Source organism: Leishmania braziliensis, chromosome 25 (genome assembly GCF_000002845.2).
Source record: "Leishmania braziliensis MHOM/BR/75/M2904 complete genome, chromosome 25".
Classification (NCBI taxonomy): domain Eukaryota; phylum Euglenozoa; class Kinetoplastea; order Trypanosomatida; family Trypanosomatidae; genus Leishmania; species Leishmania braziliensis.
This window is the reverse complement of record NC_009317.2, coordinates 58,849-73,088: the sequence shown is the minus strand read 5'-3', so window position 1 is coordinate 73,088 and position 14,240 is coordinate 58,849. Positions and strand designations below refer to the sequence as shown.

General features: G+C 58.6%; 6 protein-coding genes across 6 annotated transcripts; all 6 read left to right on the top strand.

Moving 5' to 3' along the window:
* Window positions 1-75: 75 nt before the first annotated feature.
* Window positions 76-345, top strand: LBRM_25_0260 (putative Dynein light chain 1, cytoplasmic; the record flags this gene model as incomplete). The annotated part of the gene is made up of 1 exon (XM_001565481.1): window positions 76-345. One exon carries the CDS (start codon window positions 76-78, stop codon window positions 343-345), a length of 270 nt encoding a protein of 89 aa, XP_001565531.1.
* An 850-nt stretch (window positions 346-1,195) lies between these two features.
* Window positions 1,196-3,832, top strand: LBRM_25_0250 (conserved hypothetical protein; the record flags this gene model as incomplete). Its single annotated transcript, XM_001565480.2, has 1 exon — window positions 1,196-3,832. The coding sequence occupies one exon, from the start codon at window positions 1,196-1,198 to the stop codon at window positions 3,830-3,832; it is 2,637 nt and encodes an 878-aa protein (XP_001565530.2).
* A 675-nt stretch (window positions 3,833-4,507) lies between these two features.
* On the top strand, window positions 4,508-5,068 carry LBRM_25_0240 (conserved hypothetical protein; the record flags this gene model as incomplete). The annotated part of the gene is made up of 1 exon (XM_001565479.2): window positions 4,508-5,068. The coding sequence occupies one exon, from the start codon at window positions 4,508-4,510 to the stop codon at window positions 5,066-5,068; it is 561 nt and encodes a 186-aa protein (XP_001565529.1).
* A 772-nt stretch (window positions 5,069-5,840) lies between these two features.
* LBRM_25_0230 (conserved hypothetical protein) lies at window positions 5,841-6,824 on the top strand (the record flags this gene model as incomplete). The annotated part of the gene is made up of 1 exon (XM_001565478.2): window positions 5,841-6,824. One exon carries the CDS (start codon window positions 5,841-5,843, stop codon window positions 6,822-6,824), a length of 984 nt encoding a protein of 327 aa, XP_001565528.1.
* A 1,454-nt stretch (window positions 6,825-8,278) lies between these two features.
* Window positions 8,279-10,420, top strand: LBRM_25_0220 (conserved hypothetical protein; the record flags this gene model as incomplete). Its single annotated transcript, XM_001565477.1, has 1 exon — window positions 8,279-10,420. One exon carries the CDS (start codon window positions 8,279-8,281, stop codon window positions 10,418-10,420), a length of 2,142 nt encoding a protein of 713 aa, XP_001565527.1.
* Window positions 10,421-12,592: 2,172 nt separating this feature from the next.
* LBRM_25_0210 (putative mitochondrial carrier protein) lies at window positions 12,593-13,504 on the top strand (the record flags this gene model as incomplete). Its single annotated transcript, XM_001565476.1, has 1 exon — window positions 12,593-13,504. The coding sequence occupies one exon, from the start codon at window positions 12,593-12,595 to the stop codon at window positions 13,502-13,504; it is 912 nt and encodes a 303-aa protein (XP_001565526.1).
* Between the last annotated feature and the right edge of the window lie 736 nt (window positions 13,505-14,240).

Sequence of the window (14,240 nt, the reverse complement as noted above, 5' to 3'; positions counted from 1 at the left end):
AGGGAGAACAGACGCCACAACGGGCACAGACACGGCTATCGGCTTGGCACACTTCGCTTTCTGTAGCGACAGAAAATGAGCGAGCGGAAGACGGACATCAAGTTGGCGGACATTAGTCCGGAGATGCAGGCCGATGCCGTAGAAATCTCCACCAAAGCCATCAAGGAGCATCACCTAGAGAAGGACATGGCTGCGCACATCAAGCGCGAGTTTGACAAGCGCTACTTCCCCACATGGCACTGTATAGTGGGCCGTCACTTCGGTGCCGATGTCGAGCACGAGGCCAAGAATTTCATCTATCTCCACGTTGGACAGCTTTCCGTGTTGTTGTGGAAGACAGTGTAGGGATTGCCGGACGCTGCGCGCGTGCATGTGGGGCGTCTGCCGCACTCACTGCTCTATACGTTCTTGCTTCTCTGTTGCTCTCTTTTTCGAGCAGTAGATTCCGTGTTAGCTGGGGCGATAGTGTTGTTGTTGTGCTTGACCATGAGGGCACCTCTCTGTGTGCCGCCCTCAATGTATATAGACTGACACGCAGGCACACGCACAGTGCAGTTGGGCAAAGCGGCGACTTGCCTGCCTCTCAGATCACACGTTGTGCCCGTACGTGTGTGTGTGTGTGTGTGGTCTTTTACTCCTCTTTGTTTTCCTCGCCCATGTGAATTGGGTCATTGCCCCCCCACCCCTTCGTTCTCAGCCGCAGCCTTGCCATTCACTAGGAATCTACACAGGCGCTCTACGTTGAATTTATGGAGTGCGTGGGCGTCGATGTCGCCGTACGTGTCTCTCCCCAAGCGCGCACCCAAACGTTGCCATTTGAACGTCAGACGAGTGTCTCGCAGCGCTGGTGTACTTTTGCGTTTCCTCATCTCAGCCTTGTCTCCTCCTGCAGACGCGCCGGGGGCCATTGACGGAGTGCGGAGTCCAAGTGCAGCTGTCGAGCCTAGGCGGTTTGGCCAATCAGTGGACGCCCCCCCATCTGCTCCTCCCACCCTGCTCCACTCGATCACCCACCTTCTCCCCTCCCTCTCACCCCTCTTTGCTTCTGTTGGTGTTTGGCATGTGTGTGTGCGCAAGTCGTCCCCGTGAGGCTGCGGTCGCTGTGTGTGCGTTTGAGAGAGCATACGCGTAACGAACATGTGAACACGAACAGAAAACGCCCCGATTCTGTTGTGTTGAAAGGAGCCATTCTGTCATGCTTGTCTGCGTGCGCGAGTTCGACAAGTCCGAGCTATCGGCGTGGAATCGCAAGTCGGTCACTCCGCAGCATTTCGAGCGTTACTACTCTCTTTACGCGACTGAGACCAGCGTCACCATCGTGGATGTCGGGGACAGTCGCGCGCGTAAAACAGTGAACTACGATGTCCTCACTAGATCGTCGATGCAGCTGCACGAGCAGGTCGTCGAGCCGCTCCTCATGACAGTGCTGACCCCCAACCGCGCGTCACAAGCAGTTGTCGTGATTGATGGTCAGCCTTGGCATCGTCGCTACACGCTACTAGATCCCGTAGAGGGCCTCCTGGCGCGCACCGCACGCGCCGCTGTTGCCCATCCAGATATCACCTCCGTGTCTGTGAGCGCTGTCACGCTGGAGGACAACAACACACTGACCGATATCATGCCAGACCGGAACTTCGATGCCGCGGGTGGCCAGCCAACCATACTCGAGGACACACGGGAGCAGTTCACATCGGTCGAGGACGCGCACTACATTGTGTTGGACTCAGAATCCACCTGGGACGGCGTGCTGCGCCGCATGACTGCCGCCTTCCCCGAGCTCAAGCATCAGGTCATTAGTTTCATTTTCGCGTTTCATGAGTCGACCGGCTTGCCTAACACCACCATGCAGTTTGTGTCCTTCACGGTGAACGAGGTCGCACGTGGGATGAAGTCGTCTCGGCACGCTGTCTCTTCGGCGGCGGCCTTGGTGGAGTGCCGCTCACCAACGGTCACCTTCACGGCAACCAAGTTGCTTTATCTTTTGAAGCCGACGCTGCTAGGCCAGCAACCGGGTGTGTGGGTTGCGTGCTTTTCCCCCGTCAGCTTGCTAGAGGCAACGGAGACGGAGACATTCCAAGAGGCGTTCGCCGTGGCGCAAACGGCCGCGCGGCTGTACAGCTCCCGCATTGCTGTTCTAAGCGGATGTGGTTTTCCTCCGGTTGGCGGCCATGTCTCGCCGATAGTGGGTGCGAACGGCGTGCGCGATTGTGCCGTTGAATCTGCGCCGTTGTCAGGCGTGGAAGGCGGAGCTGTTCACCCGACTGCTGCGCCGTTTCGGTCAAGCCCTAGAGAAAAGCCGCAGGCTTCTTTCATGGCTGCATCTCGCGGTACGTCGGAGAATCGCCAGCGTGACGATTCCGCTCACCGCGCCGCTGATCAGCACCACCTTGTGGACACGCCTGCCGCCATGCAGGGGCGAATTGATGAGAGCGCCTACAGCTGCGCTGCTGCGTCGTCGGCGGCGCCCTCTTCAGACAACTCAAGGGGCGCAAATGATCAGTGTGCAGTGCCGGCAGAACCAGAGGTGCAGGGGGCACCTGCACCTCGCGAGGCGATCCAACGTGGCGCCTCGCAAGAGCGCGCAGCCGCACGGTACGAGCTTGACACATATCGGGCGGTGATGGAACGGGCTATGGGCAAGCTACGCGCCGAGATGCGCCAGTACGCGGGCGAGTTGCGCGACGCGAAGGAAGAGGTAAAGCGACAGAAGAAGAAGAGCCGTGAGCTGCAGTCAGAACTGGACGCGGTGCTGTCATCCTATGATGCTGCTGTCAGCGAGAACGAAGGACTGCGCCGGGAGCTTCGTTCCCAGCATCACATGTTTGAGGACAGGCTTTTCGGGATGTTGCAGGGAAACTTGTCCTGCCCAGCAGCACAACAACTAAGGGACAAGCAACAGGGAGAGAAACAGGCGATGATGACCCAAGATGCAGATGACCAGACGGCACGCGTTCTGCGAAGCGATTTGGCACTCCGTGATGCACGCGTGAAAGAGTTGACGGAGCTCGTCGGGCTTCACCAGAGTGAGATTCAGGTGCACGTGGCGAACGAGCAGAGGTATCGGCAGCGAATTCTCGATCTCGAGTCGGAGTTGCGCGAGAAAGAGCGAGAGGCCATTGCCGACAAGGCCGCTGTAAAGGAGGCGCGGCGTGCGGCAGACGCTGTACAGGCAGCAGCTGAGGCGCTGCCAGCGCTGTCACGTGCCGCACAGATGAGCAGCGCCACCGCACAAGAGGACCTACGTAGCGTGGAGGAGCGTGCCACAGAGCTAGAGTATCGACTACGTGACACACTTGACGAGTTGCAGAGTGAGCGCACTCGGCGGCTGCGCCTCGAGCACCTCATGAAGCGACGCGAAGAGGAGGAGGTGGCGCAAGCGGCACTCCAAGAAGACGATAACCGTCTGCGAGACCTGCAGCATACATACGAGATGCAACTTCGTGAGCTGAAGGCTGAGATGACCGATTTTCGAGCAGAGGTCTTGCAGCACCTGCCAAAGGCGTCCGTGCCGCCAAACCTCGGTGGTGCCTCCACTAACGCCACCACGCCAGTAGACCGTCAAGGCCGTGATGACCCTGCGGGTGTCAACCTGCAGCGATTGACACCGCCGTGCATGTCTCCCATCCCGGATGCTTCTTCGACGAACTTCTTGCATGCTCGCGACGACGTCTCTGTGCAGAGTCATGAGGGCACTAGTACGGCTGCGGCACTCTTGCAGCAGCGCCGCCAGCGGAGCGTACAGTCCTTTGAAGAGTTTATGCAGGAGGAGCCGCAGTATAAACTACACCGCGCCCCTTATTTGCGCCGGCGTCCACGTCCCCCTGCTGCGTAGATCGCAGTGTCTCTGCGTCCTTCTCATCCTCTGTTTTGCGCCGCTTATTATGTTTTTTCTTTTAGATCGTTGTGATGCCCCGACTCACTCTCACTCGCGTTGTTCGCTTGTGTGTCTGCCAGTGCGTGGGTTGGTGTTTAGTTTCCTCACTGGCCTGTTCCACCCCCCATTGTATGAGTACACATATCCTCCGCCTCTTTTCCCAACCTCGCCTCAACATCTGAATTGGTGCTGATCGCCGCTTCTCTACTGCTGCTCATGATGAGGGCTGAGGTGTGCGACCGTTTCAATCTCTTGACATGCCACGGCAACGTGACCGATGCATCTTCGCTCTGGTCCCCCCTCTTTCCTCCATTTTTTCCCGTGTACGTCATCTCTGACTTGTCAGTTTCGCGCTTCTCCACCTCGCGCGCTTCATTGGACTCCTCTGCTCTTTCCCCACTTTTTCTCTGCTCACTGTCGAGAGAGAGTGTGGGTATGGGTCTGGGGGTGTTTTACGTCCGCCGAGTTTTTCAACTGAGCGTCTTTGTCCATCCTTACCTCGACAAGAGCGACGGAGTGAGCGGAACACAACGTGCGACGCCTCTTCGCACGACGGCACTGAGGTATCCCCCCCTACACACACACAGCAGCGTGTCGATCCCCCTTCCCCCCTGAGCTCGAGCCTTTGCACCAATGAGCGGTGCCCCAGTAAAGCGACGTCGCTTCGACAGCGACGATGACGAGGACGAGTACGTCGCCGGTGCTTCAAACTCCCCTCTTCTTCAGCACGCCGTTAGCACGCCATTCCCGACGGACGAGATGCCCAGCCTAGACGACGGAGAGGGAGAGGGCGACACAGTAGACACATTACTCAGCATCAGGGTAACGGCGCCATCGACGCACCTAGAGGCGGACAGCCCCACAAGTCTGGTGAAAACCACAGCAGACGGGCCTGCACTAGGGCAGCCGATCGCTGCCGCTTCACGCAAGCCGCACTTGCCTCTGGAAGAGGACGAGGACATTCCTGCCGAGTACAGGGGCCTCATCTCTGCAGAGCTGCTGCGCGCCCTCTTTGTACCGCTGGACTACATTTGCAAGCAGAGGCGCTGCACAGATGTGCTGCTGTCTCAGTACGCGCCGGCAGCAGTCGCGTCGAGCTCGACACCAGGGCGTAAGCTGCACCACAACGCATACGGGATCGATCCTGGGTTTCGCTGGGATGGTGTCGTGCGCGGACGTGGCCCGGTTGATTGACGCAGCGATGCCACTGGGAGTGCCACGGCTGAGTGTCTGTCTTTTCCGCTGTGGGGGAGCGTGTTTGTCTCTGTGTTTTGGCAACGGTGGAAGCCAGCACAGGTCTACCCTTTTCCTCCACACAGGAAAAGGAAAAGAAGCAGCAGAGCGAAACAAACGCCCGCTATTCACCATGACTCCCAGGAGTTACCGCATGTCTTGCTCTGCCAGACATGAAGCATCCAGGAGAAAGGTGGGTGAGGAGGGCGGGGGGAAGAGGGACGCGGCAGTGCGGCCTCTGGAGTGGTGTGCCTCTGCCTTCACTTGTCACCGCGATCTCGCTCTCTCTCGAGCACTTCACCGTGCGGATCTGCTCTCTGTGCTCCTTTTCTCAGAGATCGAATTGACTTCTGCATCTGTGCTTGTGTGTATGCCTCAAGCTAACAACACCTCCTCCACCCCCCCCCCCCCCCCCCCCCGCATGGTGGCCCGTCATCTTCGGCTTCTCTCGTCCTTGCCTCTCACACCTTGCGCTGCGCACATCACCACCGCAGGCCACAGCAGCCATCCGCCGTACATGCGTGCGCTCAAGCACAACATCGTCTCAGTACCAGATATTGGACTTCTGAGTGAGCCCTGTGTTCAAACACCCACACAGTCGTATACCTTTTCGGAGTCAGCCTTTTCACGGCGAAGAGGCGAGCGGGGTGGGCACCTACGTCGACGCGTTTCTTGCAGGAACCATCCTTCCCCTCTTCCCGCTCATCTTCTCGTGAGGTAGCAAAGAAAGGGAATGCAGTCATCCGTGGAGGGGAGCGGCCCCTTCACGCGAGAGGAGGAGTCGCGGATGTACCTCCTTCAGGAGCGAGCCCAGGAAGGTGGGAGTCTGACCGAGGCGGAGAGCGTTGAGTTGTCTCAGCTAAAGCGCCGATACCACACCTTCATCGAGGAAGGAGAGCGGCTGTTGCGTGCAAACGCCCCCGCACAGGCAAGTGGTGGCGGCACTACAACTGCAGCAGAGGGAGAGTGGCGCACGGCAGCGACCCTCTCACGTGCGGGAAAGGCCGCCTACTTTTGGGGCTCGCTCATGGCCACGGCGCTGCCGGGCTATGTAGGACGAGTCGCAGGTGTGACGACGGACTTCTTGCACTGGAACTGGATCACCGAGCATTTGGTGCTCGGTGCTATCCCCATCGTGACACAGATAGGCAGTAGTGGCGATCACCTGTCGCAGCTGCGAGCTCAGCTGGACAAGCGACAGCAGACTTTGGGGCTTGTCATTGCGTGCCTGGAGGAGGAGGAGCTCAACGGGTTTGGCATGAACGTTATTCAGTTCGCCAAGGAGGAGGAATGGCGCAAACTTGTCAACCCGCATGTGGAGTACGTTCGTGTTCCCATGGCCGATACAACAGCCAATACGCCGCTGTCGGCTGTTGCGCTGGCGGTGACGCGCATGGAGGCGTGCGTAAAAGAGCGCAAGCAAACCGTTTATGTGCACTGCAAAGCCGGGAAGGGGCGCAGCTGGATGGTGATGATGTGTTACCTCACCACCTGCGGCGGCATGTCCTTTGCCGAAGCCGTTGACCTAATTCAGCAGAACCGCGTCCAGGTGAATCCATCGCAGTCACAGAGACAGTTTGCCTCCGAGTTCCCCTTCCGCTTTGCTCACTCAAGGTCTCTGCTCGACTCCAACCAAGCAGGCGGTTGCCATCACAATGGGGACCACCATTGTCACTCACACGAGGCGTGTCATCACGGAACCGCTGATGCTCTGTAGCGCCTGAAAGGTGAACGTTGACGCAGAGCCAAGTGCGTGATTTGTCGGGCACAAGGACCATTGTGGTAGTCTGGCTGCAGCATGGTTTTCTTGTCGCATGATGGGGGCTAGCAACACATGTACTCAGCGTCTTCCTCCAGTTTCCTTGGCGTTCTCTTCTTCCCCTTCACCTCCGGCTGTCGCCACCACCACCGCCACCACCGTGTGCTGTTTCACGTGCGTATGTATTGACCTTCCTCGGGTTGTTGAGCAACCCTAAAGTCTCGAGGCGGGAAGGGCGCGAGGGCAGCGTGGCGATGGCGAGGGAGGGGAAGTGACGGTATGGCATTCTCTCTGTCTCGTTCTCCTTGTGCTTTTTTGCTTCGCATACCCCTACATCATCTGTGCCCGCATTCTGCATTCCTCAGCGTGCGCGCGCTCTCTTATCCCGTGCTCCCCCTGCCCCTCGGTATTTTTCATGCATTGCAGGGCTCTTCACACTTCCTTGAGTACACGCCCGCACTTACCTACGCCACCCCGTCAGTTCTCCTGCCACCCTTTCTATCCCACCTCTCTCCACCTCCTCTTTGAACGCGCAGATTAGGGGTGGGGGAGGAGGATAGGGGAAAGAGGGAGGCCGTAGTGGCGACTGGGCGATCTACGCAAGAACTCCCGAGGGGTGGGGTGAAGAAATGCACAGGGAAGAGCGGGGTCCTTCGCTGCTTTGCTGCTTCTTCTTGTTTTCATCGCCTGTTTCGCCTCTCCTTGCACCCGCGTGTGTGCAGTCGATGTTTTGATTCGCCTCTCAGTTGTCAGCAACTTCGCTTGTTTTGGGTTACACGTGCGTTGCCCGACACGTTTACTTTCCAGACGAGAACGCGGGAGAGGGAGAGCGAGAGATTTCTGCTAAGGAGGCGCTTGTCAGCGACCGCCCGCATTGCAGAGAATCTTCCCACCGCCTATCCCCCTCACGCTGGAGTGTCCACTGTACTGTCTGTCTGTGTCACCAGGCCAGTAGGAAGGTCGTCGGCGAAGGCACCACTTTTCGCGCTCGGTGTGGTCTCGCCATCTCCTCTTCTCCGCGCTGTCGATGCGCCTCTCCACATTGCCGTTCTCTTTCGCGCTAACAAAGGACGGGAAGCGACGTGGTTGTCCCCGCTGCTGCCCGGGCCTCTGCGGTGTGCCTCTCGGGTGCTCAAATGTTCGCCTCTTGTTTTGCTCTCTTTTATCTCCCTCTCTTCCTCCCTTTTTGGCCTCGTCTCTCTCTGCTCTCCTGTACGCCGTTGGGTCTTTCCTCTCCCGTGTTCATGTTCGCACCTCCCCATCACATCACGACTGCTTTGATGCTGCGCGGGCACCATTTTGGAGAAGCACGCGCGCAAGGCGCAAGCCACCCTTATTTGAGGCCGCGTGTGTTTGAGCGTCAAACTCCGGAGCGGCTCGCTTATCTGTGCCCGCTGCAGATTCCCTGCATCATGTCCCTCTCCGGGGCGTGTGACGCCATCGCCTGTATTTCAGATGCCACCACACACACACAAGTTACAGCGATCGCTAGGCAGTGTGAGCCACACCTTGGCAACGTGCGCGAGGTGCTCGATGCACTAGAGAACACGCTGTCAACATCGGCCGGGGTACAGCGGCTGATGTTGTGGTTTCTCGTGGACCGACTGGCGAAGCAGCACGTGCTTTTCTGTGACGCGCTGCGCCCGATGATGATTCACTTGTGCACCCACTACGGGCCTGCGCGGACCTCGGACGAGTGGCAGGACTTCGTGACTCTCTTGAAGAGCTCGTTGTCGGTCACTTTTGGGCAAACGATGATTTCCCTTATCTTGTTACAGCTCGGTGAAGAGGGGAAGACGAGGGGGTCGGGGAGGGACAGCAACATCCAGCCTGCACAGCGTAAGCAGCGGAGCAGCACCGCTCTCACAGTGCATTCGAAGGCCCTCCGCACCACTGGGGCCTTTACGACCAAGGCCATAGCTGTCGAACGATCCACTGAGCACAAGCACTTGCTGCAGGTGAAGACGATGGACAGTCAAATGGCAATGAGTGTTTCGAGCAGCTACGCACCATCCCGCCCCGTTGAGATTGTCGCGCCAGAAATGCGCCCCGACGCGAACGCCCCGCGCGGCTTCATGCAGGCCCTACCAGAGGGCTACATGGAGAACTACCACGAGGCGCGTCGCAAGCGCCTGCGTGAGATGATGGAGCGCAACCGCGAGGAACAAGACCGCAAGCAGGAGCACGAAATGCTGAAGCGTGTGCGCCAGGACACCGCCGACGCTGCGGCCGGCACGCACTCGGGTACCGGCGTAGTGGGTGGCTGTGCGGAATGGTCTAGCGTGGCATACCCGGACTTCGCGGATATTCAGATGCCGTTGGAATTACCGCGCGACGAGCATGGGGTGAAGCGCGGCAACTTTCCCCTCGGTGTGCGCTTCATCCGGGACGCCGTTGCGGCGTGTGGTGGCGCGGTGGAGCTGGATGTGATTGTGAGCCGCATCTCAACGCTGGCGAACAGGGAGGCGGTCGCCGAGTTCGGCAACGTGCGCGAGTTCTTGCTTATCCACTCTCCGACTTTCCGGCTGGTGAACGAAGATGGTCAGTGGATTGTGCGTCTGGCGAACAACAAGAATGGCGAGGAGGCGACGTGGAAGTCAATGCAGTGCCCGGCGTGCTCAAAGGTTGTACGCGGCCGTAACTTTGCACGTCACTACAACTGTCGCCGATGCATCACGGCCCAGATCGCGTTAGGTCTGCAGGGAGACGCGGAGGAGCGTGGACCCATCGCAGAGCTAGCGCACACGGCAAAGCGTGTGTTATCGTTGCGTGAGGCATGCGACGACGGAGATCTTGATGCCCTCGCTGACTGCCTCGAACGTGCGGCGGCAGTGCGGCGCTTCCGCCTCGGATCGACGCGGCAGTTTGCACCAATCATGAAGGTGATGCGGGTTGTGCGAGACTGCTGGCTGGCCAAGAAGGGCGTGGAGGAGGTCGTGGACGCGGAGGTAACGGCGGCCGATGTATCGGTTGGCAACCTATTCCGCATTTTCGGTGAGAACATTCACCGCCTTCCTATTGCATGGATTGAGATGGGCGACGTGATTGACATGTGTCACCGTTTCACAGACAAGGTGGTGCCTCCCTTCAACCCACCCCCGCGACCGGCGGACCCGCGCATCAGTCTGCAGAATGAGTACCCAGGGTTCTTGCTGTGCGAGAGTGAGGTGGACGACGAGGATTTGCCCAGTGACAACGAAGACGAGTTTTCGGACGACGAGGCCCCGGCCTTCACCTTTGCGCCACCGGTGGATGTCGCCGAGTCACTCTTCACAGCCGCGTTTGAACGGGACACGAAGCGACTGCAGCACCGAATGCGAACGGCGCCGCCGATGGTGCTTCAACGAGTGCTACAAACCGACGGCACACAGACGCAGGCGGAGATGTACGCGGAATTCACCAAGACGGTTCACACGCACTCGGGACACCACCATGGTCCCAATGGCGGTGGCGGCAACAGCTATCGTCATCGTCATGGTCACAGTGGCGGCGCTGGGAGGGGTGGCGGCGGTGGCTACCAAGGCCGCCACTACGCTCGCCAGCGCCCGAACTGAATGTGACGCTTGACAATCTCCTCTCCCACGCTCCAGCAGGTATTCGCTGCCTCCTTCTCAGCGCCTTGGCGCGTTGTTTGTGTGTGTGTGTGTGTGTGTGTGTGTATGTTTCATCGCTTCCTTTCCATTCCGGTGGGTGCAAGAGATCGTAAACCCGGCAATCGGTCCCGTTGCCTGTCCCTGTGCGTTGGGTCTTCCTACTGCATTGGTGGACGTTCGCCATTTCGTAACGCAAGACACAAACCCAAGCGAGAAGGGTAGGGCATTTTACACACGTTGACCACCTCAACTCAGGCAAGTGTGTGTGGCACCTTTTTGATGGACGCGGCTGCATAGGGAGAGGTAGGCCGAGTGGTGCGACTCTCTTATCTCCCCCCCCCTCTTCCAGTTGGGAGTAGGGGTCGCGTAGTGCTCCCGGCGCTTGTAGTCCTCTGGCCGCCGCACACCTGTCTCTTTTTTCGTATGCCCCTTGTCATTTGTGAAAGGCGCGTGTGTCTTCCTGTCGCTTTGCTTCGGCAACGGCCACGAGGCGAACACTCCCGCCTGCGCGTGCGTTTCCCGTCGATTGGGCGCCCATGGAGGAGAGCGCCCAATACCTGCGTGTGGCCGCCTGCAGCTGCGCTGGCCCTCTAGCCTGTCCGTCAGTGCGTTATGCCTCCTACTCTCTCTTTGGCGCCTCTTTCTGTTCTTTCGTTCACGGCTTCACCCACTAATGGTCGTCATTGCTGGCGCCGCTGTGTTGCACCTGAAAAACATACAACACAACAATGGCAACACAGCGTGCCTGCGCAGTTTGTCTTCTTTGTTTTCCTCTCCCACCGTCCGGTGTCCGTCTTGACTCTCTGCGCATCCTCACGCTGGCTCGATTTGCACCGCTTTCTCACATACACACACACACACACCAGGTGTGTGTACAGGCGCACCCACCTCATCACAGATTGCCGTCTCGCCCCCCACCCCTTTCCTTGCGTGTGTCACTTTTCTGCTTGTGTGTGTGTGTGCCTCCAGTGTGACCCATTCATTACAGGAGGTGCACATTGTCTCCCCCCTCGTGCGTCTTACGTTCATGTGCGGCTGCTGCTTCACGGCGCATCAGTCATAGACACAGAGCGTGAGGGGATCCTCTCTCTCTTCTCTGTGTTGTAGTGTGCAGCCGCAACAAGTGAAGCGGCCATACCGTTGGGCACACGCACGCACGCAGAGACCCACGAAGGAAAGAGGTAGAGACAGGCATAGCAGCAGTATCGCTTGCGCATCTCCACCTTTCTCTCCCCACACGTACACAGCGCTCTTACGTACCGCACGCGGCCCACCTGCTTCGTCTGCGGGGATCCTCGTGTCTGTGTTCGTGTGTGTGTGTGTGTGTGTGTGTGTGTGTGTGTGCGTTCCCCTTACTGTGAGTAGGGCCTGGTGGCCTCCTCCTGTCAGTTGTTGTTTGGCCCCCTTCGATCGTGCATCATTTTACGCTAAGTGGCACCCGCTCCTCCCTTTTTCTCCCTCTTGTGCAACGCGAGACGCGTACCCACGCACCCAGAGGTACACAGCGGTGCGCCAAGTAAGCGGTGCCGCACCACCGTTCTGCCCAGCGCTCTCTGGATGGCATTTGTTTCGTCTTCCCGTGCGCCCCTTTTGTTTGTCTCCCTCCCTCTCTCTGTGCACGCGTGTGTCCCGTCGTGTGTGTGCGTGTGTCGGTGACTTTTAGACAACGCACCGAAGCGTGCGGCCAGGACTACACACTCCGTGACACACGCAGACACCCACAGTCATTCACTTCCCCCTCCCCCCTTCCACACACGGCTCAAGTAACGCCAGCACAGATCCATGAGTGTACAAGGAGGCACGTTGCCACCACTGCCTCCCCCTCTTCGCCTCGCCTTCCTGTCTTGTGCCTCTTTTTTTCTCTCTCCTCCTCTTCCTGGATTAAACCGCATCAACCCATAGCGGGCACCGCCCCCCCCCTCTTGGCCCCCGCGCGCTTTGTTGACCCCTCGCGTGTGTGGGCGCACTCGTGTTTATTATTGTTTTTTTTTTTTTTTTGCGCTGCTGCCTCTCCCCCTTCTCTCTGCAGACGCTCTTGTTGGTTGCCGGTGTGTGTGCGTGTGTGTGTGTGTGTGTGTGTGTGTTGCAGTGCCGCGTCTCGGCTTTTTTGTTTCTCCGGTAGATCCTTGGCGAATGAACGCCGATGACGCCCGTGAAATGCTCGCCGGCTCGCTGGGTGGGGCGAGTGCGACTGTGATCGAATACCCAATGGACACCATCAAGGTGCGCTTGCAGGACGATGGAAAGCGCTACGGCGGCATCCTGCAGTGCATTCGCACCATCGCGAAGGAGGAGGGAGCCGTGAACGGCCTCTTCCGCGGTCTGCCTGCTCCAGTGATTGGTGCGGCGTGCGAGAACGCCATTTTGTTCGTGTCCTACCGCCTGGCGATTGACGAGTTTCAGAAAGTCACCTATGGCCACTGTGATCCGCCCAACCAGGAGCCGTACCTGGCGGTGTCGGTGGCGGGCGCCGCTGGTGGCGTTGTCGTTTCGCAGGTGCTTACCCCGGCGGAGCTCATCAAGTGCAAAATGCAAATCCAGAATACGCTTCCGGTAGACGAACGCATCTACAAAAATTCTCTCGACTGCGCCGCTGTCACGTACCGGCGCCGCGGCATCTGCGGCCTGTTCCGTGGGCACACGGCGATGATGGTGCGCGAGGCCGTCGGCTGCGCGTTTTACTTTTTAGCCTTCCAGTATGTTATCCGCCTGTTCCTGTCAGAGGGGCAGAGGTTCCATGAGGCGCCACCGTGGGTGCACTTCCTCGGTGGCGGGTGCGCTGGTGTCGCGTTCTGGACCTCTACGTACCCCGTCGATGCCGTGAAGACGAAGCAGCAGACAATGAAAGCTGACTATCTGAAGCTGAATTTTCGTCAGGCGTGCGCGCGGCTGTACAAGACGGAGGGCATGCGCGGTCTTTTCCGTGGCTACAGCATCACGGCAGTGCGGGCCTTTCCGGGCAATGCTGTCCTGATTGCTGTCTATGAGCAGGTGAATGCCCTCTGGGAGTATTCGTTTAAGGCCTCCGGCAAGAAGCTGATGTAGCACTTTGTCTTGTTAACTTCACTGCCAGTGGTGAAGCGTGTGGGCCAAGTCTTGCTCGTAGACGAGGCTAAAGGAGTGGAAATAAAGAGGCGTGTATGTGTGTACGTGTAGTTCGAGGCGGGGGTGCAGGGTGGGGTGAGGAGGGGGAGGGGGAGGGGGAGGTTGGGGCTGGCAACACAAGAATGCTCTTTCAAATTAGTTTGGCTATTGTCGATGTTATTCGTTGTGTCTTGAGCACTCCAGCTGTCCGCACTCCTCTCTGTCTCTCCTTGTCCCTCAGTCACCGTACAAACTGGATGTATTTTGGACGTTCTGCACATGCTATGCCGCTGAGGCTAGCGCTCCTCCTCCTCCTCTTATCTTTTCCCCGTCCCGAGGCTTTTGACTGCGTGTCATCTCCCCCTCGCTGCTTGTGGCCCCAACGACGACGAGGGACACACCTCAGTACGTAGTGTCTCGGGATTTAGTTTTCACTCTGTGCGGGGGAGCCAGGCAGCCCCCCCCTATCCTTGCCAATGCCGCGCCACTTCTGTTAGTGGAAGAGTGAAGTGCCTACAGCATAGGCAACTCAGAGCGATGCATCGCTACTGGCATCGGTGACCATGTCTTGCATAGTGTGGGGTTGGAGAGATCCGTGACAGTGAATACGCTTGTATCACCCATAGGATGGGCATAGCGTCAGCGTGGCTCGCACGTATCGCACCCGGGTGTCATTCCTACTGGTGGAGAGCCTGAG